The following is a 20,914-nucleotide window of genomic DNA, read 5'->3' as shown; positions in this document are numbered from 1 at the left end:
TTTTTTTAAGAGTATATCTCCGTAGACTGACACTGATCCAGCTCATTTTTTAAACAAATAACCTTGAAGACCCTGCTTTATTTTTCTATCCAAATATACCCAAGAAAACTCCCAATAATTGTTCTGTTCTCTACTGAGGCAATGACCCAGGAGCAGGGAAGGGTAATGGTGGTAAAAAGAAAACCAGTAGTCTTCATGACTTCATTTTAATTGTTTAACTTTATTACTGTTGCACCATTTATACAATTACATATAATTTCAATGCATCCATTGTACATTTTTTTTTGTTTTTGTTTTTTTTTTAATTTTTATGTTTTTCCATTTTCCAATGAGTGGTGTGTTGGTGTCTGTGACACAGAATGGAAGAGAAAACTGGAACTGCAATGAACGCAGACTTTTTTTATTTATTTTTTTTCATTTCCACTGACCAATAAACAGAACTACAGGTGCACCCAACCACGGACATGCATTAACTCGTCATGAGAAATCTAGGGAGGCTAAGTAGGATGAGAGAATGTTTGTTATTCCCAAAAAGACCGGGGGAGGAAAAATGGAGTATTGGCATCAAGATACATGTGGACAGGCTACGGTGGGCTGTCTGAAAGTTGGCATTCATCCACAACATTAAAAAAATATCAAAATAAGAAAAGCTGTAAATGAAAAAGAAAACACAGAAAATACTGCTTTCATAAACATCTGATTGCCTTGGCACAGCCCTGCGGGCAGAATCAAACGCCTCACTCCCCACCCCCCGCCCCTTGCAGAAAGACAAGATGTTCAGATCTTAGTGGCAGGAGCGCGTGTGACAGCAGTTCAGGTACAAAAGATGTACTGCACTTTCAGACATTGATCTTGAAAATCCAGGGCTGATTGGTAGAGTTGACTGAAGGTATATTAGATATTTCCCCACAAAAATACTATTTGGATTCTCCCCACCCCCTCCCTCCCTTTGATGGGACCACATCCTTATTCTTGGGCAATACATATGATTACTTCCGATTTGAAACAAGTTAGTATAGGAGAGAGAGAGACAGAGAGAGAGATAGAGAGACAAGAGAGACAGGTCGTCGTTAAGCTGTATTCTTTTTTCTTTCTTTCCATAGGCTGTCCTTTGTTACTCTTTCACTGCTACGGTTTGATCGGAATTAGCTGCCGGGGTCTCGGCAGGTTTGACCTCGTCTGCGGGGGCTGCGGGGGCCTGAGCCTTGGGCGTGGAACTCGGCGCTTCCGTGGCTGCCGGCGTCTCCTTGGAGGATGGGGCAGCCTCAGTGCTGCTGGGTTTTGAGTCTGAAGCTGGGGCCCCGTCACTTTTCGTCTCCTGCGCGGCAGGAGCGGCGGGAGCCTCAGTCTTTGTGGCGTCCCCTCCCTCCTTGCTCTTGTCATCCTTGGTGGGGGCCGCAGGCTCTGCTGCCTCAGCCTCCGAAGCTTTGGGGGCGTCGCCACCAGTGGAGGGGCCTGAGGCAGCCGCCGGCTCCTGCTCAGCATCTTTGGGGGGCTCTGGCTTGCCCTCGGCCCCCTCCGTCGGCTCAGGCTCTGCCTTCGGGGCATCTTCCTTGGCCGCCTCGGCATCTTTCTCGCCTTCCTTGTCTTCGGGCTTGGTGGTGTCCTGGGCATCCTTCTCCGGCTTCTCCTCTTTGCCCTCCTTCACCTCTGGGGTCTCGGCAGCAGCCTGGGCCTCATTCTCCTTTGGGGTTCCCTCCTCTTCTGTCCCAGCCCCTTCAGCCTTCTTGTCTTTGTCCTTGGCCTTCTCATCATTCACATTGTACCCCTTCTTCTTCTTGCTCAGTTTGCCTCCCATCTTGGAGTTCTGTAACAACACGACATAAAACAAAACAATAAAGAGTTACTCGAGGCTGTAGACAGAATGTCTGTGTCCCCCCAAATTCATGGGTTGACATTCTAAACCCCCAGGTGACGGTATTAGGAATCGGGGTGGGGTGGGTGACCTTGTAGAGGTGATTAGGACATGTGGGTGGGGCCCTCATGGACAGATTAGCACTCTCATAGAAGCAACCCCGGCACAGACCTCTCTGGCCCCCTTCCCCATGTGCCCTCGAAGCCAAGAACCAGCCCCCTATAATCTCAAAGCAGGTCCTCACCAGATACCAAATCTGCCCACATCTTGATCTAGGACTTCCCACCCTAGCAGAACTGTGAGAAATCAATTGTTATTGTTTACAAGCCACTCTGCTGCTGCTGCTAAGTCGCTTCAGTCGTGTCCGACTCTGTGCGACCCCATAGAAGGCAGCCCACCAGGCTCCCCCATCCCTGGGATTCTCCAGGCAAGAACACTGGAGTGGGTTGCCATTTCCTTCTCCAGTGCATGAAAGTGAAAAGTGAAAGTGAAGTCGCTCAGTCACATCCGACTCTTAGTGACCCCATGGACTGCAGCCTACCAGGCTCCTCCGTCCATGGGATTTTCCAGGCAAGAGTACTGGAGTGGGGTGCCACTGCCTTCTCCGACAAGCCACTCAATCTATGGTAATTAGCTACAGCAGCGCTAAGATGCTTCTCAAATATAAAAACTGAAAGAGGCCTCTATTTACAAAGTAAAGAGTTCAGAACACTACTGAACCATGCACCTTAGAATGGTAAACGCAGTAAATCATATGTTACAAGTATTTCATCACAGTTAATAAAATAAAATTTAAACAATGAATCATTTAAAGTATCTGATCAGTAGTAAGCCAAGGACATACCCAGCTAAAATCAAACAACAGTGATTTAAAAGACTAAGACTGTCAACTGCAAAGAGAAACGGAGCCACTATTTGTGGATCTGCTTCCTCATGTCCAGCTCAGACCCCAAGGACGGAACAAAATGGCAGTCACAGCCGTTTTAGATTTCTGGGGGAGCTAGTGAAAGGTGTCATGGTTTTAAAACACATTCCAGAGAAATGACACAGCTGGAAAAAAATCACACAGATCTCAAATTTCAAGAAAATAATCTCAAGCTTCAAACTCCACTATTCGTATATGCACTCACATCTTCAAAGACCAAAGGCAAGGAGGATTTGGTCTATCTCAGTATTAAGAAGGACCCATTAAAGGAAAACTATTGCTCAGAAAAGAGTGTCACCGGTTACATTTGGTTTGTTAATTGTGTCAGACTTGTATTCATTGCTTTTGAAGGTATTTTTGGCTTAAAAGAAATAGTTTCATAGTAATATAACAATGTCCTTCATGATCAATTTCCTGATGCGAATTCAAACTAGATACTCAAATTTAATGGTCATTAACAGCCTTTTCCCTCAAAGGTAAGTCTCCAACTCCCTGGAGGCTGACACTGACTCTGGTGTAAGAACCTGTGAGTGTACTTGATCCTGAATCTTTCTCCTCTGGTACTGAAGCATTCATCCAAATCAATAATCAGGTATAAATTTAGTTCAGATATATTTTTATGGCATCATGTATCAATGGGAATCCACTGAAATGTTGCTCTTTAGAGGCAAATTGGTTGCTTTTCCTTGATGAAGTGTGGCAAAAATCACATGGCAATATTCTCTTTCTTCCCCACAAACAAGTTCAGAAGAAAAGACAGAGAGGAGAGAACGTACACGGTGTCCCCACACACAGGGGGCACCTCTGGTTCTGTTTCAGGTCAGAACTGACCCCTGGCAGAATTATATTGTACTCTGTGATTTTTTTTTTTTTTAAGTATTTTCCATTTAGAATAGAAAACTTTCTGCTTATTCATTCCATTCCTTGGACTCATGATTCAGGACAGTGATAACCTACATTTATCTTATTTAAGAGCCGGGTGTTAGATACAAAAGTGCTATTCTTCAGTCAAAATCTGTCTCACCATGATGTACGTGAACTTCCTGTCCGGAATGACTTTAATAGTTGGGGAGGGAAAAAAAAGGCAATAAACCAAAAGATGACGAAAATACTGTTCCTGTTCTCAAAGAAGACCTTTATTATGTTATCAAAGTAAGAATTTCTCTTATACACATTTCTTTTTCAAAGGGGAGTGACTTTGGTCATAACCTACTTCAGACGTCCGACAGGCTATATTTAATTTAATTTTTGGTTATTTTTCCCTCAGAAGTGAATGCAAGCATATATGGCAAAAAAACTTTAAATGCACCTTTATCCCCTAAGCAATCACAAAACAATAAATGAAAATATGAAAAAATAAACTGGAGCAGTATTTTAAATTATAGTTTAAACTCTTTCACTGAATTCTAAATTACCCAGTATGCATGTATGAATGGTGCATGTCAAAATGTCAACTCTGATATTTCAAGATATTTTGGTACAATAGGTTAGAGCTGCTGTTGCTGCTGCTAAGTCACTTCAGTCGTGTCCGACTTTGTGCAACCCCATAGACGGCAGCCCACCAGGCTCCCCTGTCCCTGGGATTCTCCAGGCAAGAACACTGGAGTGGGTTGCCATTTCCTTCTCCAATGCGTGAAAGTGAAAAGAGAAAGTGAAGTCGCTCAGTCGTGTCTGACTCTTAGTGACCCTATGGACTGCAGTCCACCAGGCTCCACTGTCCATGGGATTTTCCAGGCAAGAGTACTGCAGTGGGGTGCCATTGCCTTCTCCAGCTAAGAAATAGAAAACCTGACAGGTCTGCCTGTAGGATCTTCTCCCAATTCCATAATAGAAACCCATGAACCAACTTAAGACAGTACAGAAGACAAAGTATAAATGTGGTGGGCATATGACCATAACCAAGTGTCCTCTCTGAAATACACAGCATGAAATTGTATACAGGTATCCCTAGAGACTTAGAGTCATGTTAGTTTACAAACCTAAAATCTACTTTACTAAAATTGATGTTCTGAAACACAATTAGGACCAATCCTATTCTTTGTTTCTGGGCAGGAAATGAACGTACATAATCAAATTCTAAGTAAGAAAGTATGTCTCAATTCCTACTGGTCTTTGAAAGTTAATAAACACTATTACTTTTTGCAAATTTTTCTATGTTAGTTATAGTGAGGTATCAGAGGGAGTCTTACAGAATTTTCTAGAACACTGGAAAAGCAGAACAGTCTGATTATTTCTCAAGAAAATATGGGTGAAAAGCTTGCTAACAACCAGGGATAAATTAGAATTCTAATTTCAAGTCTATTATCTGTTTCCAGGGATCCAGGAGCAACCCTAATCCCAAATATGTTAATCTTCTCAACAGCACCATGAGATCATAAGTATACCATTAGTATCTTCCTTTTATCCCTATCCAAATTCTAACAGGCTGAGTTCATGGAGCAGTGTCATAAAAGAAAAAGGCCAAGTCCTACAAAACTAGGTGAGGCAGGATGGCATGGTCTAGGTCGTCATAGAGAACTCTACCGAGAAACTAGCAAGCGGGCAAAGTTCTCCTCTCAGGAAGGGTACCCATCCTGAGTCACAAGGCTGGTGCAGATCTAGGGTGACTCAAAACCCAAGATGTTGACATGATTAGGACAAATTTCAGATTTTCTGGTACCCTCTGTCCCTGTAACTTTTTATCATCCCATTTGCTAATGGAGCTTTGTATCAAAATCCTAAAGAAATAAGGGGTGGTGGGCATATATTTTTTCTCTTATTTCTATCACTTATAATTTTGAAAGAAATCAGTTGGTGTAGAAATTCAGAAGTTTGAACTTCTAAATTTAAAAAAAAAAAACAACAACAAAAAACAGTTAAACACACACACAAGCCCATCAACAAGTAATCCATCCTGGAAGGTACTTAAACCCAAATCTTTCCCTGATAGCTCAGTTGGGAAAGAATCCACCTGCAATGCAGGAGACGCTGGTTCGGGAAGACCTGCTGGAGAAGGGATCGGCTAACCACTCCAGTATTCTTGGGCTTCCCTTGTGGCTCAGCTGGTACAGAATCCACCTGCAATGTGGGAGACCTGGGTTTGATCCCTGGGTTGGGAATATCCCCTGGAAAAGAGAAAGGCTACCCACTCCAATATTCTGGCCTACAGAATTTCATGGCCTGTATAGCCCATGGGGTCACAAAGAGTCGGACGCAATTGAGCAACTTTCATTTTCAAGCTATAATGAAAGGGCTAGGCGACCTCTGCATTTCTCCACATTGGGACATTTACCAGCCATTGAGTGACACAGCAGGAAAACTCAGACCTGTGCACTGAACTATGCTCTCCATGTTGATATGACAACCAAACACTAAAGTTGATTTATTAGTTACAACATCTCAGAGGAAAGCAAACTCAGGAGTTGTCCTTGGAAATTACAAAAGAATTATATGTTACAAGGGCCAAAACCACGGACTGATGGCTTCAAACTGGCCTAGAAAACAACTGCTGATCAACATCAAGAGAGAGAAACTTCACTGTTTTTAATCTTGAGATGTTGGACAGGAATCACTTCATGCAGACGTTGCACGTGCCATTTCATGAGCCTGCAATAAGTGCTAGTTCTTTCCCCCATCATTTAATTCTGCAATTCTTAGATAATCATGTGCTTGTAAACTGTAGGAGAATAGTAGGACACAGGTTCCACACACACACAAGATCCAGAATCAGGAATTAGAAGCACTGTGATTAAAATATTTTTAAATGGCATTAAGATTTTTGGTATCTGTGTTCCAAGGATGCTCCTGCTGACTGGATATATGTGGAAAAGAAGTCTGTGTGGTTATCTGTTGTCGCCACCTGTGCGTGCATGCTGAGTTGCTTTAGGCGTATCCGACTGTGACCCTGTGGACGGTAGCCTGCCAGGCTCCACTGTCCATGGGATTCTCCAGGCAAGAATACTGCAGTGGATTGGCATACCCTCCTCAGGGGATCATCCTGACCCAGGGTTGGAACCTGTATCTCTAGCATCCCCTGCACTGGCACCATCTGGGAAGCCCTTGTCACCTATTACCCCCATACTGCTAATATTAATATTAGTCTACTTCTTTGATTTGATTATTTAATGTACTTAAGATTCTTGAGGTTAGAAATCTTTTAAAAATATAAACAGTCAGTCTATTATACCAAGAAATCATTTCCCAGACAGAAGTAAAAATTATGGATCAGTCACCAAATCTACTTCCTCCCAATTTGAGCTCATACTCAGAGTGATCATAGAAGAAACATCATTTTATCTTCCCACTAATTCTCCATCACCTGGTCCATGGAAACAAGAAAAAAAACTCCCTTTCAGTTCTCAGGATGAAAAGAGAATCCAAATTCAATTAAAACTCTTCATTTTACTCATATTATATACATATGTGAAAGGCAAAAAAAAAAAAACTGATCTACACTTTATCTTGGGTAATAAGCTAAACATAGAATGCTTATGAAGGAAGGTAACAGTCAAATGCCACCACCTATCTGTTTTTTCCCACAGATGAAACTTTTCTTTTATAAAGTCCCAAATCATTTCATATTTTTCAGGTACTACAGTATTCTAAATGGCTCACAGCTGTCGTGTGACTATCTGCTCCTCCATTCTTATAAACGTGTGACTATCTGCTCCTCCATTCTTATAACTATCTAGTTAATTAATCCCACTTGGCTATATACACAAATACTCCAGAAGAATGAAAACTGCTTTTTGGTGAAGAGAGAAAGTGACATTCTAGCACTGCTATGTGATGAAAGCAACCTGGAAGGGAAGGGGGGAAAACAGGAGAGAAGCCATGAGAATCAGAGGGAAGATCAGTGGCGGGTATGAAGCCCCGGAGTCCAGTTCTTTGCCTACACTTCCCATCAGGACTCAGAAAGAGATCACATCCATGTTTTTGGGCCTCAGAAATAAATACATGAAGTAAATAATAAATGGCCTTGAAATCAGATTTTAATTGTTTCTCCAACACAAATATTTGGAGGATTTTGGTGAGTCTTCGAGCTAACAAGTATTTATTTTCTTGTAAATGGAATTCCTGTTTACAAGGTAATGGTCAACTACCAAGTTGAATACTAATATATATCTATGAAGAGAAAAAAATGTAATTCTACATATCACCACTACTGCAAACCTTAAAAAAATTTTCTTTGAGGCATTCAGGCGAAGAAATAATTTGAAATATTATATGGTAATAATGATACTCTAATAGACAAAGATAGTCACCTCCACAAAGCTCTTCAAATTCTTTGATCCTTTTGCTCCAGGAAGGCTGTCAGAGAACACGGAAGATGGTCCTTAGCCATTCAAATTATCTCAGTTTGTGTTTATTTTGTACACACAATCCCAGGACATGCTGGGCAAAATTACATCTGTATTAGATGAACCACAATTCTTGCAAATTCTCTTATGATCAACTCATCCAGGACTTTCCCAATATGTTTTTAGAGAACATGCCTGCAATGTAGGAAACGCAGGTCAGAAAGATCCCTTGGAGTAAGGCATGGCAACCCATTCTAGTATTCTTGCCTGGAGAATCCCATGGACAGAGGAGACTGGTGGGCTGCAGTGCATAGTCACACAGAGTCGGACACGATTAAAACAACTAAGCATGCACATCAGCATAGCCTACCAAACTGAAACTCAGCTTTCATTTTGGGAAAATAAAAGTAGACAGGCAGAGGACAAAGTGTCGTTTTGGAAAAATTATAAATATTTTCTTTACAACTCATGTCAAAAACAAGCCACCTAGCACTCACTCACAGTATTATCATTTCCTTTGGAAGGGACCATTTTTGCTTTGTTTTGCTTTGAACTGAATTGAGCCCAGAAAATGGAATATTTCTTCTAAGAAAAAAAAAATTTTTTTCATTTGCTCATAAAGGCCTGTATCTTTTCATGGATTCCCTTGCATGTTTAGAAACTGACTAGAAAATAGTTTTACCTAAGAGATCTCTCATGAGTTGCTTGTTTCCAAAATCAAGGGGTAATTCATTTCTACATCTATTGTAATGGAAAGCTATACCACACAGAACTAGGACACAGCTGCATTGTTACAGAGCTACTTGGAATGCAACATTTGAGAGGATTTTGTTTGGAGTTTATCATAAGTTGGGAAAGAGTTCCAGTCATAGATTTTTAATACCAACATCTTTGCTTTGGGAATATCAGCATGAGGTCATGGTGACTTTAATACAGTAAGAACAAAGATTCACTGCGTGCTAAGTTGCTTCAGTCGTGTCCCAACTCTGTGCAACTCCATGGACTGTAGCCTGCCAGGCTCCTCTGTCCATGGGATTCTCCAGGCAAGAATACTGGAGTGGGTTGCCATTCCCTTCTCCAAGGGATCTTCCCAACCCACGGGGAACCCGATTCTCTTTTGTCTTCTGCGCTGGCAAGCGGGTTCTTTGCCACTTCTCCAGGGGACTGCAAATACTCCTCTTTACCTCCCTTTACTGCGTATGAATATCTGCTCTTCCTCTGGGTCCAGTCTTTCTCCGTACTTTAACTTATAGAAACTGAAGCCAAATATTCAATCCTACAAACTTCTTGAGGAGGACAGCTTCAGAGGCAAGATAAAGTATCTAGCAGTAAAGGATTTAAATCTTGACTCCATCCTGCACCAAAAGTAAAGGGATGATAGTAGGAACTGGAAGCCCACTGGAATAGTTTCCCTGTTCCCAGTGCTAAGAAAAGGAGCCGCTGGTAGACTATGTGAGTGGAGTCACTGAGCCAACCTGGTTCTGAGTAGTCTCTATAGAAAGCAGTTCCGCCCCTTCCACTGACTAAGGTTCTCAAATAACCTGGCTACCCCGTGAAAACACACGGCTCAGCCACTCTGCCCATATAATTCCTTTGCTTTCCATCACAACTGTCTGTGTTTTAAGACACAGGAACTCAAAATCCTACCTACCAGGATAGAACCTAATCAATATTCTAGCCATTGTGAAAGTGTTATGGTTTTCCAGAAAAATAAGATGTTTCTGGGACTCCTATGTACTCTTTCCTTTCTTTAGTCTGAAATAAAGCACTAAGTAAGCTGGTTGTGTTCAGTGAGAGAGAATGGGGTAAATATTGGATTGAAAGGAGTTTAATTTGGAGAAATAATAAGGTTGTCATCACCAACTTTAAAATCTCAGTTCTTAGAGGCAGGTCATTGGGCATTCTAGATAGCTGGGTCACTCTAGATAGCTGGGTCATCCAAAGAACTCTCAAGAACCATTCTGCATTCTGAAAGCAAAAGTATTGGTGATTAAACGTAAAATGTTTATCTCAGCCCATGTACTGAATTTTAGATGTTCTGATATGCAGATGATCACCTAAATGATGATCACCATCATTTAGGTAGCACTTTGTTGGTTACATTCATTAGTTGGCTTCTCATATCTTCAGATGAAAAATGCAAGTCCCAGTTATAGCACTGACTCTCTTCAGAAAATGCAACCTTGCATAATGACACAGTTTCTAGGCATTAACTACCTGGAAACCACAGGGATTATGTGTACTATAGTCTTCCTACAATGACTACATACTTCATGACATTTCCCAGTTCCATTTCTCCTCAGTATAATTCTGTATTTTTGTTACTTTGTCAATGAACAATGATGTAATTCTGTGACAATGAAAATCACTGGCATACATTAACTGGTGTATAAAACAAAACAAGAAAATGATTAACAGAGTATTTCTCCATATGGCCTGAAGTTTACAATATTATGACTTCAATGCTATTTCTATTTATATCTCTCTCTCTGCACTATTATCTAGGCATTTTTCTATATAGGACAGCTTGCATCATACAAAGGTCCCATCCACTGCCAAGTTTCTACTTTGAAAATATGAATTTGGATTAATCACTTCATCTAGAACCAGGAGACTATAAAGTTCTTAGGGATAATATCAAACAGATTACAGTGAAAAAGATGACGCCAAGTCTATGGCAAAGCCTAACATGAATATGCAACAGTATGTGTCAGAGACTGAAGTGTTATTTCTGGTTTGATTGCTGCTTCATGGTGTGATCAAGATGAGGAATAGTGTCTCCTTTTGATTCTGTTTCCATCTGTGAGGCAGATATATTTTCTGCTGATTATAAGATGGAAACAGAATCAAAAAAAGACTATTTGTCTTGATCACATCATGAGAACCAATCACGATTTCCTGACAAAGTTAAATATGTGGTCATAGCAAATTAAACTGTGTCATTCTGAAAATTCAGGGCTACAAAAACTCAACAGGTTTAAATACAAGACAATCCAATTATTGTTTTTTTTAAGGTAACATACAAAGTTAGAACTGACTCATAAAATGCATCTGCAGACAAACATCACCAGACATGCTGGTTTCATAATGATTCTGGCTGAAAAAATCCAAGTTGTTGATCAAACCTACCTGCATTGGCTTCAGGTAGGTGTGATCAACAACTTGGGTTGTTTTTTTTTTTTTTTAACCTTAAGGAAAGAATTTTAAAAGTATGGAGAAACACAACAAATTCAAAATACATTTACAATAAGAGTAGAGGGGGAGAAATCTAAAACATGATTGTTAATGTCCAAAAATTTCTGTTTTTAATAAATGACTGGCCTTTTCCTTTCAAATGCCGAAAGTTTTATTCTAGAAGAAAATGAATGCCTGGTGATAATGTCCATTGTTGGAATTATCTGATTCAGTGAAAGCTTCCATTTGGTAACATCACCAACATTTAGGGATGGGAATGTCCTCCAGGGAGAAGGTACTACAGTAAGAATTGTCAACCCATGTCTAAATTTCTAAGGCAAACCTATTAAATATGAGTAAAATTTTAGAGAAACATTTTCAAAGTTAATTTATTTCCCTGTCACGATAAAAGTGTTCAACATTGTAAAAATGTACTGTAAAATGTACAAATCTGTGGAAGGCACACAGATACACAAACACTCACCCTGCTACAACCCGATTTTCCTAGAGAGCTGGTTGAGATGAGTTATAACTACAAAGTCAGAAAGCTCTCTTGTAGAAAGGGAAATTAATCACAAATGACATTTCTACTCTCCTTTATGAAGTCCAGGCCCTATAGAGCACCCTCTAGTATCTTTAAGGATCTCTCATCAAAAATTCAACACACAGGGACTTCCCTGGTAGTCTAGTGGTTAAAGCTTCCTGCTTCCAATGTAGGGGGTGTGGGTTCAATCCCTGGTCAGAAAACTAAGATCCCACATGCTCGGATAAAAAAAAAATCCAACATGCAGAGTTGACTTAAGAACTTAAAATCTTCAGAAATTATTCTAGATTTAAAAATAGACTTGCTCCTTAGTAGGAAAAGAAAAATTTTTTCAAGTTAAGTGACACAGCAGAGAACACATGAGAGCAAAAAGTCTACTCTAGTCTAGCATGAGGGTTCAGTTCAGTTCAGTAGCTCAGTCGTGTCCAACTCTTTGCGATCCCATGAATAGCAGCATGCCAGGCCTCCCTGTCCATCACCAACTCCCAGAGTTCACCCAAACACATGTCCATCGAGTTGGTGATGCCATCCAGCCATGAGGGTTAGACATACAGAAACAATTAAAATGAGACAGCAAAAAATTAGTTTTCCCAGAAGAGATGACCTTTAGTTGAAGTTGGGAGACAGACAAGGTGGAGTCTGAAAACAGTAGAAATATCCAAACTATTTATACACAGGAACTTACTCTGTCTAGGACTGTCTTACTATTTAATCTTTACATATATTAACCCATTAGTCCATAATCTCATCAATCCTACAAGAAATTATTACTAATTCCACTTTATTACAAGGAAACTAAGTCAAATAACCTACCCAATATGACACAACTCATACTCTGGAAATAGTGGTGTGAACCCACACACTCTGTCTCTGGAGTGAGGGCTCTTAATCACTATGATAAACTGCCTTGAAAGATGACTAAGCTACCTTTAAATGAAAATAGGGAATTGGAAAGCATTTATGTTAGAGCAAACAAACAGGATGCTTTCAAATTATGGTGCTGGAGAAGACTCTTGAGAGTCCCTCGGACTGGAAGATCAAACCAGTCCATCCTAAAGGAAATCAACCTTGAATATTCACTGGAAGGACTGATGCTGAAGCTGAAGTTCCAATACTTTGGCCATCTGATGCGAAGAGCCAACTCATTGGAAAAGACCCTGATGCTGGGAAAGATTGAGAGCAGGAGGAGAAGGCGGCACAAAAGATGAGATGGTTGGATGGCATCATCCACTCAATGAACATGAATCTGAGCGAAGTCTGGGACTGCAGTGGAGGACAGGGAGCCTGGCGTTCTGCAGTCCATAGGATTGCAAACAGTCAGACACAACTTAATGACTAAACAACAAACAACAACAAATTCTTGACTGGAAGAATCTAGTCAAGAGTGTACGAAAAACTTATTTACACTTTGGAGCTAGGTGAGGACTCATCTACCTGGAGGGAAGGGTGATGGAACATAATCTATCAAGGTTGCCTAACAGAATGTTTATACCTACGTGGCAGAAAGCAGAAAACCAGATTTTTCCAGAAAGGGGGGGAAAAAAAAAAAGGTGTCAGAAGTCAAGAAAGAATTTTAGGAAGCAGCTTGGAGGAGTTAGATTCTGCTACAAAATGAGTTTTTTAAAAAAACAAACCAAGAACAGAAATTGTGCAATTTGATCTTGTGATGAGTTGTTTACTACTGACCCTGGAGTGACTCAGGTAGGAGTGAAGACATTCACCTCTTTGCAAAAGGCTCAAAAAAGACATGAGCCAGAAAAGATATCTACAAAGGACCACACTGAAGGGTTTTGGTGAAGTGAAAGCAATCTCAGGGCAACAATTTACAATTTTGTCAATATTGGATTTTATTTGCTTATAAGGATTTGGAAGAACTGAAAATATATATGGGAAGATGGGATGAGACAACGAATAAAGAGAGAAACTAAAGTGGAAAGATAAAGGAGAAATAATGGACAGGGCACAGTTCTGAAAGACTGTCGGTCAAGATTAAGCCTGGTAAGCAGGAACCCTTGCTATACAGACGGAGGAGGGAGAGAAGTTAAGTGAATTTCAAATCCAGTGGTTTTCCCAGACTGGCCATGGCATAGCTCTCTTTTAAGTGCATGTAGTCAATCAGAATTATTCCAGACCAAAGACTCAGTAAGGTCTCTCTAGTGTCAACATGGTATCACGTGTCTTGGAAATAGCCATTGACCTATGGTACTTTATCTTCTCAGTTCTTTCATGTAACAGTTAAGAGATTTCTCAAGTACTGGAAGGAAAAGGACTGATATTTCATCAACTAAAATGTCTGAAAATGCTAAAGAATGAATACAGTGACCACTAAACCAAGAGAGGCCTTATTGTGAAACAATCTGATGTGCAAAAGGAGAGCAAATAGGTTTAGTGCATTACAAAGGAGTTTAAGAGTTTCTTAGATAACAAATGCACAGTTGATATCTAGACCCATATTTTATATAAATATAAATATGAAATTAATTTCTTTTTTGCTAAAGCCAAAATTTATTTATTTATTTTTAATGTTTACGTTGGAGTACAGTTGATCAACAGTGTTGTGTTAGTTTCTGGTATAAAGCAGAGTGATTCAGTTTTACATATCCATGTATCTATTCTCTGAAGGCAGGAGGAGAAGCAATGACAGAGGATGAGATGGTTGAATGGCATCATCGACTTCATGGACATGAGTCTGAGTAAGCTCCAGGAGTTGGTGATGGACAGGGAAGCCTGGCGTGCTGCAGTCCATGGGGTTGCAAAGAGTCGAACACGACTGTGCGACTGAACAGATTCTTTTCCAAATTATTTTCCCACTTAGGTTATTACAGAGTATTGAGTAGAGTTCCCTGTGCTGTACAGTAAAATCTTGTTGGTTATCCATTTTAAATACAACAGTGTATACAAGGAACGTTAATTCTTAAGAACCTAATTGCTGCTGCTGCTGCTAGGTCACTTCAGTCCTGTCCGACTCTGTGCAACCCCATAGACGGAAGCTCACCAGGCTCCTCCACCCATGGGATTTTCCAGGCAAGAGTACTGGAGTGGGGTGCCATCGCCTTCTCTGAAGAACCTAATTACTACCCTATTATTTCCTTATTATGCAATCTAGTCTTAGATAAGCCTCTATCTTTGGTTATTTATCTATACCATCATTTCTTAACCCTTTTACATTGTGTTGTATTGTGTTGGAAGTTTTAGCAGTAAGATAGACTGAACCCCATTTCAACATCAACCTGTAATCTAACTTCAGATTTATTCAATGTAAATATAATGATACCAGAACAAGGATTCAGTTTTCAAGTTATAGGCTCAGAAGATGAATCTATACAACCATATAAATTGAGTTATATAAACTGGGCTTTCACTTAGCAGTAGAAATAAGGCTAAATTAAAACTGAAATGTCCATTCCATTAAATGGGACATGGCCAAGTTCCAGGGATCATCCATGATGAGAAACTCTAAAGCATTAGAAGCCATCACATAATTAAAATGAGAATACACAGAAACTACTACACTAATATTGACAAGGCATTTTTCTTTTAGATTACTATGTGTATATTGTAAAGATCAATTTTTCGAAGTATATCTCCTAATTGATTCTACAAGCTCTGAGCATAAAACTCTGAATGGACGCTGCTGTTATAAATATGGCAGATGATGGTTAAGCTTGTCTTGGAATAACTAAATGCAGACCTCATGCAGAGGGTTTCTTATCATCCCACTTTTAAAATATCCTACCACACAGAGCAAACACTATCAGAGAACATGTATTATTCATTCTCATCAATTGTCTAATATGCTTTTAGAGTCTGCTGTACACACACATCGTTATTTATTTGCACTTAACTGGTGAGGTGGTCCTTTCAAAAGCCACGCTTAACTGCATTCTAACATATGAGTTTAAATGAATCACCTGCTCTTTTAGTCAATAAAGCTGGTAAAGGAAGAACAATCAGCCCAGGAAATGCAAGCCACTGAGATCACTTCTGAACCATTCCTCTCTTCCACAGACCCAGGAAACTAGCATGTCTTATCACAACGGCTAATATTGAACTCTCAAAACAGAGTTTTTAAAGCACAGGGAAAAAACTCACAGGAGCTAAGATGGATTAGACAGACCATCATGGGCTCTGGAACTGTAACAGACTTGCTCAGTGCGGCTCACCCGACAAAGAGAGGCTGGTGGCCAAGGAGACACAGAGGCGGCCGCCTACACTGAGAAGAACTGCAACTTCATTCCAGTAATTTCCACATCCAATCATAAAGGGAGGCCTGCACTTTCTGTGAACACCTAAAGTCACCATATATTGACATTTTAATGTGTCTTTTTCTTCTCCAGTGGCACAACAGCAAATGCAGTATTTCCAGTCCTGAGCATTTTTGATGAAAACCATTCCAAAATTCTCTATATGCATCCTTGATTTTTATTTTGTTTTTCATTTATTTATTTTAATTGGAGGCTAATTACTTTACAATATTGTAATGGTTTTTGCCATACATTGACATGAATCAGTCATGGGTGTACATGTGTCCCCCATCCTGAACCCCCCTCCCTCCTCCCTCCCCATCCCATCCCTCAGGGTCATCCCAGTGCACCAGCCCTGAGCATCTTGTCTCATGCATTGAACCTGGACTGGTGATCCATTTCACATATGATAATATACATGATTCAATGCTATTCTCTAAAATCATCCCACCCTCACCTTCTCCCACAGAGTCCAAAAGTCTGTTCTTTACATCTGTGTCTCTTTTGCTGTCTCACATATAGGGTCATTGTTACCATCTTTCTTAATTCCATATATATATATATGCACATCCTTGATTTTTAAACAAAGAATCTGCTTTTTTTCTTTGTGTTGTGCTTAGCACAAATAAGGATTCAGTAAACATATTCTGAATTAAGATACAATGCATTAAATCCACAGGCAAATAGTATGTGCTATATCTATCTTCAAAAGGCTATTGCAATAGAGTTTAAGCAAGAGTGTTAACATTTAATGTCATCTGTCATCTGGCCTCTCCATACAAATCAAGTTTGTTTCTCAAAACTTCTCAATCAAACACTCTATCCCAAGCTGTCCATGTTCATACTCCCTGCCATGCTTTTTGCCTGCTTCAAAACTGAGCATTTTGGCTACTTAATGAAGCACTGAAGAGACATTAAAGGTTTGAGTCTCAGGGGGCTGTGAGATTTAAAAACACAACTGAGGGCTATTTCTTCCTAACCATGCAACTACTGAAAAAGAGACTGTCTTTTATTCCAGACCAGGCATATGGCAAAAGCTCAACAGATACCTTCTCAAGTAATGAATCAATGGGAAAGAATTCTAATTAAAGCAACTAGAATTCAATACCAATTTGTTCCTTATTCATGATGTCATGTGAAGCAAAGTCACTCAAATTTTCTTTTTGGTTGATATTTCAATATAATGTGTCAAACAGTAGTAGTGAAATCTGTGTACGTAGAAATCACCAGTGAGGAGCCTGTTAAAAATGTAGAACCAGGGTCTCATTACAGAGGCTAATTAGGGGGTCCAGAGTGGGTCCCAAGAATCTGTTTTTCAACACACTGAGCAGGTGGAGCCAAAGCTGGTGACTCAAAGTCATTATTGAGAAATACAGATATATGGAGTTTGAAGAGACACTGGGTCAGTTAAGGGATTTTTCGCCAACTCTAAAAACTGAAACATGAAACCAGTGTGATTCTGGTGATTACAAAGCTAAAAACAATCATGGCAGAACATCTAGCTGGGTCTAACTCAGAAATAAGGGTGGAAAGAACAGGGTGGTATCAGCCCCAAAGAACGAGCCATTTTGTCTTTGAGTTCTCTTTGTTACCAGAATTATCTGGGCTTATTCTCCTTCTCCCAAACGCCCCAGTATTCAATCATTCCCAGCTTCCCTGGTGGCTCAGATGGTAAAGAATCTGCCTGCGATGCAGGAGACCCAGGTTCGATCCCTAAGTTGGGAAGATACCCTAAGGGAATGGCAACCCACTCCAGTATGCTTGCTTGGAGAATTCCATAGACCTAGGAGCCTGGCAGTCTCCAGTCCATGGGGTCGCAAAGAGTCGGACACAAGTGAGAGAGTAACACACACACACACCACCCCTCCACCACCCTCTCCCCACCACTCTCCTCCCTAGGCCCCTCATTTTAGACATGCGAGCAGCCCACTTAGAAGAGCAAGGCTCCTTCCATTGTTACCCTAGCAACTCTGCCCATTACTGGAGTGGAAACACAGCTCAGTGGATATTCGGCTCTGTAAACTCCCTTCTTATATAACATGATGTTTACACGGTTGTTCAAGGTTTACAGTCCACCCTGTTGAGACAATACCGTTTTCAGAAGCAACCATTTTATGTAATTAAGAGTTCACGTTTCAGAAAACAGGTTTTCCTTTTTTTAGTTTCAAACGGAACTTTGATGGCTTGCCAATGAGTTTTGAGACCTGATCCAACACTCTGTGGGGGGAAGTGTATGGGCAATGGGGTCAGCCGGCCAAATTCAGCTACGTGAACTTGGGCATGAACGTTAACCTCAGCAAACGCAGCCTCAACCATAAAAGACAAAAGAGGGAGAGGAGGTTATTAATAGCACTTAAATGGAGAATTTTCAGGAAAGGCCATAGTTCAACTAAAGACACACAGCAGGTATTCAGTAATTTTTTTGTTTACTCTTTTACCTAAAACCATTTCTCAGTTGTGTCAATAATAAGGAGTAATCTTGAATTTCAAGATTAAGGAAAACAGAGGTGAATACAAATTACTATATTCAAAACAGGCAAATGAAAATGGATCCAATTATAATCAAACTAGTAATCACTTCCGTTAATGTTTACATTCTATATTGAAGCTCACAGTATCCATTCTATAATCTGTAGATTTTAAAAGCAATAAATGTTACTAAATGGGTAAAATCTTAAAATGATGAGAACAGATGTTGGTTCTTGGACATGAGTCCACCTTCTCCCCAGGTTACCGGCCTCCTGAATAAAGCAATCTTTCCTTCCCAATCAACAGTCTCTAGTACTGGCTTTCGAGCAGTGAGCAGCCAAACCTGAGTTAAGTAACACTGGGAAAAGATGAATGCCGAACTGGAACACCAAAGGACCAAGTGTGCCCAGCATACATGAGAAAACGCTACAGGGAAAATCAGAAGGGACAAAGGATCTTAAAATGTGCTTTAAAGCAGCCTTGGGAGAAGGGAGAGTCTTTTCCTGACGATTTTTCTCTTACTGCTTTAGATTGAGCAACTGTGGTGAAGGGCCATACAGAGTACCCCTGTTTTGCCCACTTCACCTGTCTGGAGTTCACACCGTAAGAAGGAATGAAGTTTGGGCACATGCTACCCCATGGATGAACCTTGATGACATTACAAAATTAGCCAGACATCAAAGGACAAACACTGTATGCTTGCACTTATATGAGGCACCCAAAGGAGTTAAATTCACAGAGACGGGAAACAGATGAGAGGCTACCAGGGGCTGGGGGGGGCTGAGGCTTAAGGGGAATTTCTACCTAATGGGTACAGAGTTTCTACTTGAGATGATTAAAAAGTTTCAGAAATAGAAGTGGTGATGGGTGCACAGCACTGTGAACATAATTAATACCACTGAATTAACTGAACACTTAGCAATGGTTAAGTTGACAAATTTTATGTTACATGTATTTTTCCATAATTTACTGCTGCTGCTACTGCTAAGTCACTTCAGTCGTGTCCAACTCTGTGTGACCCCATAGACGGCAGCCCACCAGGCTCCGCCATCCTTGGGCTTCTCCAGGCAAGAACACTGGAGTGGGTTGCCATTTCCTTCTCCAATGCATGAAAGTGAAAAGTGAAGGTGAAGTCGCCCAGTCGTGTCCAGTTCTTAGCGACCCCATGGTCTGAAGCCTACCAGGTGCCTCCGTCCATGGGATTTTCCAGGCAAGAGTACTGGAGTGGGGTGCCATTGCCTTCTCCGTTCCATAATTTAATGGAGTTTTAAATGTAATACACAAACTATTGAGTGTACACTTTAAACAGGTGGATGTACGGTATGTGAATTATATCTCAATAAAGTGGCTGTAAAATGATAATATCAATAAACCTTTTCCTTAGGAATATCTTATTCTTCACCTACAGCTATAAAATAATACATTTAAATACAAAGTAAAGGAAGGAATTACCAGATATCCTTTCTAGGTCTCAGGAAAAAAATCAGGCAAGAAGCCAGTCACTTCTCTATTTTTGCCTATAGACTTAGAAAAGCAAGCTAAGAAAAATCCAATTGTCTGAATCCATAAGCATGTTTCTTGGGAGTTGGACAAGGCCTAGGAAATGTGGCATTGAGTTCTGAGCCACACCAGCATCATGCTAAGACTCAGTCTGTTGACCAAGTGCTAAATACCATCCCAACATGGGGAACTTAAAACAGGCCACCTATTTCATGCCTCAGTGGAGTCCCTCTGCGGCCATGCAAGCCACACAAAAATTCACCTGAATCGCTCTCCCTCAAAAAAGAACTGACACCACTCCTTGTGAACCTAAATCTTTACAAATATCTGTTAAGCCTGAGCTTGAATCTCACCATAACCAATGCTGACTGCTTATGTTAAATAAGCCACGTTACTCCCCGGGGCTTGGTTATTTCATTTGTAATATAAACAACTAGCACTATATCCCTTAGGTCTATAATCTTTCATCTTTACCCAAAGAAGCTGCAATAACGCACAAACTTAATGAGATGTTGCTGAGTACTCAAATCTGCCAATGCATATATTTCAAGAATGCCACTAACGTCCAGGCGCTGTGCTGGATGCCCAGTGGGAAACAAAATCAACTCTGACAGCCCCATCCTTTAAGTCCAGGTCAGACGAAAATTCTTTCTCTGAAAAAGGTCAAAGTAACAGCACATGCTAGCTTGTGGGCTGGATGCTAATGGTATGGCTTAAACTATTTCAACAAAAACATTTCAGCTCAATTTATTCTGCAAAAGTTAGAGCAGAAAATACAGAAGTCGGGACCAAAATCTTTGCCAATGAGGCTTTCGTTGTCCTTCAAATTTTTTCCACAGTATCTGAGATACAGACCAAGATGGGAGCTGAAAGGACCCAGAAAAGCACTAAAAAGCGGGGTGGGAAGGCATGCTGATACCAGAC

At 40.5% G+C, this 20,914-nt stretch overlaps 1 protein-coding gene across 2 annotated transcripts in view; it reads right to left on the bottom strand.

Moving 5' to 3' along the window:
• Window positions 1–200: 200 nt before the first annotated feature.
• The window catches only part of BASP1 (brain abundant, membrane attached signal protein 1), a 56,171-nt gene continuing 35,457 nt past the window's right edge, over window positions 201–20,914 (bottom strand). For both annotated transcript variants that reach the window (XM_010858806.1, XM_010858805.1), the window contains exon 2: window positions 201–1,807. In XM_010858806.1, the coding sequence (XP_010857108.1) occupies window positions 1,115–1,798 (684 nt within the window). In that variant the 5' untranslated portion in view covers window positions 1,799–1,807 and the 3' untranslated portion in view covers window positions 201–1,114. The remainder of the gene's footprint in view (window positions 1,808–20,914) is intronic.

The sequence above is a fragment of the Bison bison genome, unplaced genomic scaffold (assembly GCF_000754665.1).
Source record: "Bison bison bison isolate TAMUID 2011002044 unplaced genomic scaffold, Bison_UMD1.0 scf7180017864440, whole genome shotgun sequence".
In the NCBI taxonomy this organism is placed as follows: domain Eukaryota; kingdom Metazoa; phylum Chordata; class Mammalia; order Artiodactyla; family Bovidae; genus Bison; species Bison bison.
The sequence above is the reverse complement of the archived record's forward strand: the minus strand, read 5'-3'. Positions and strand labels throughout refer to the sequence as shown.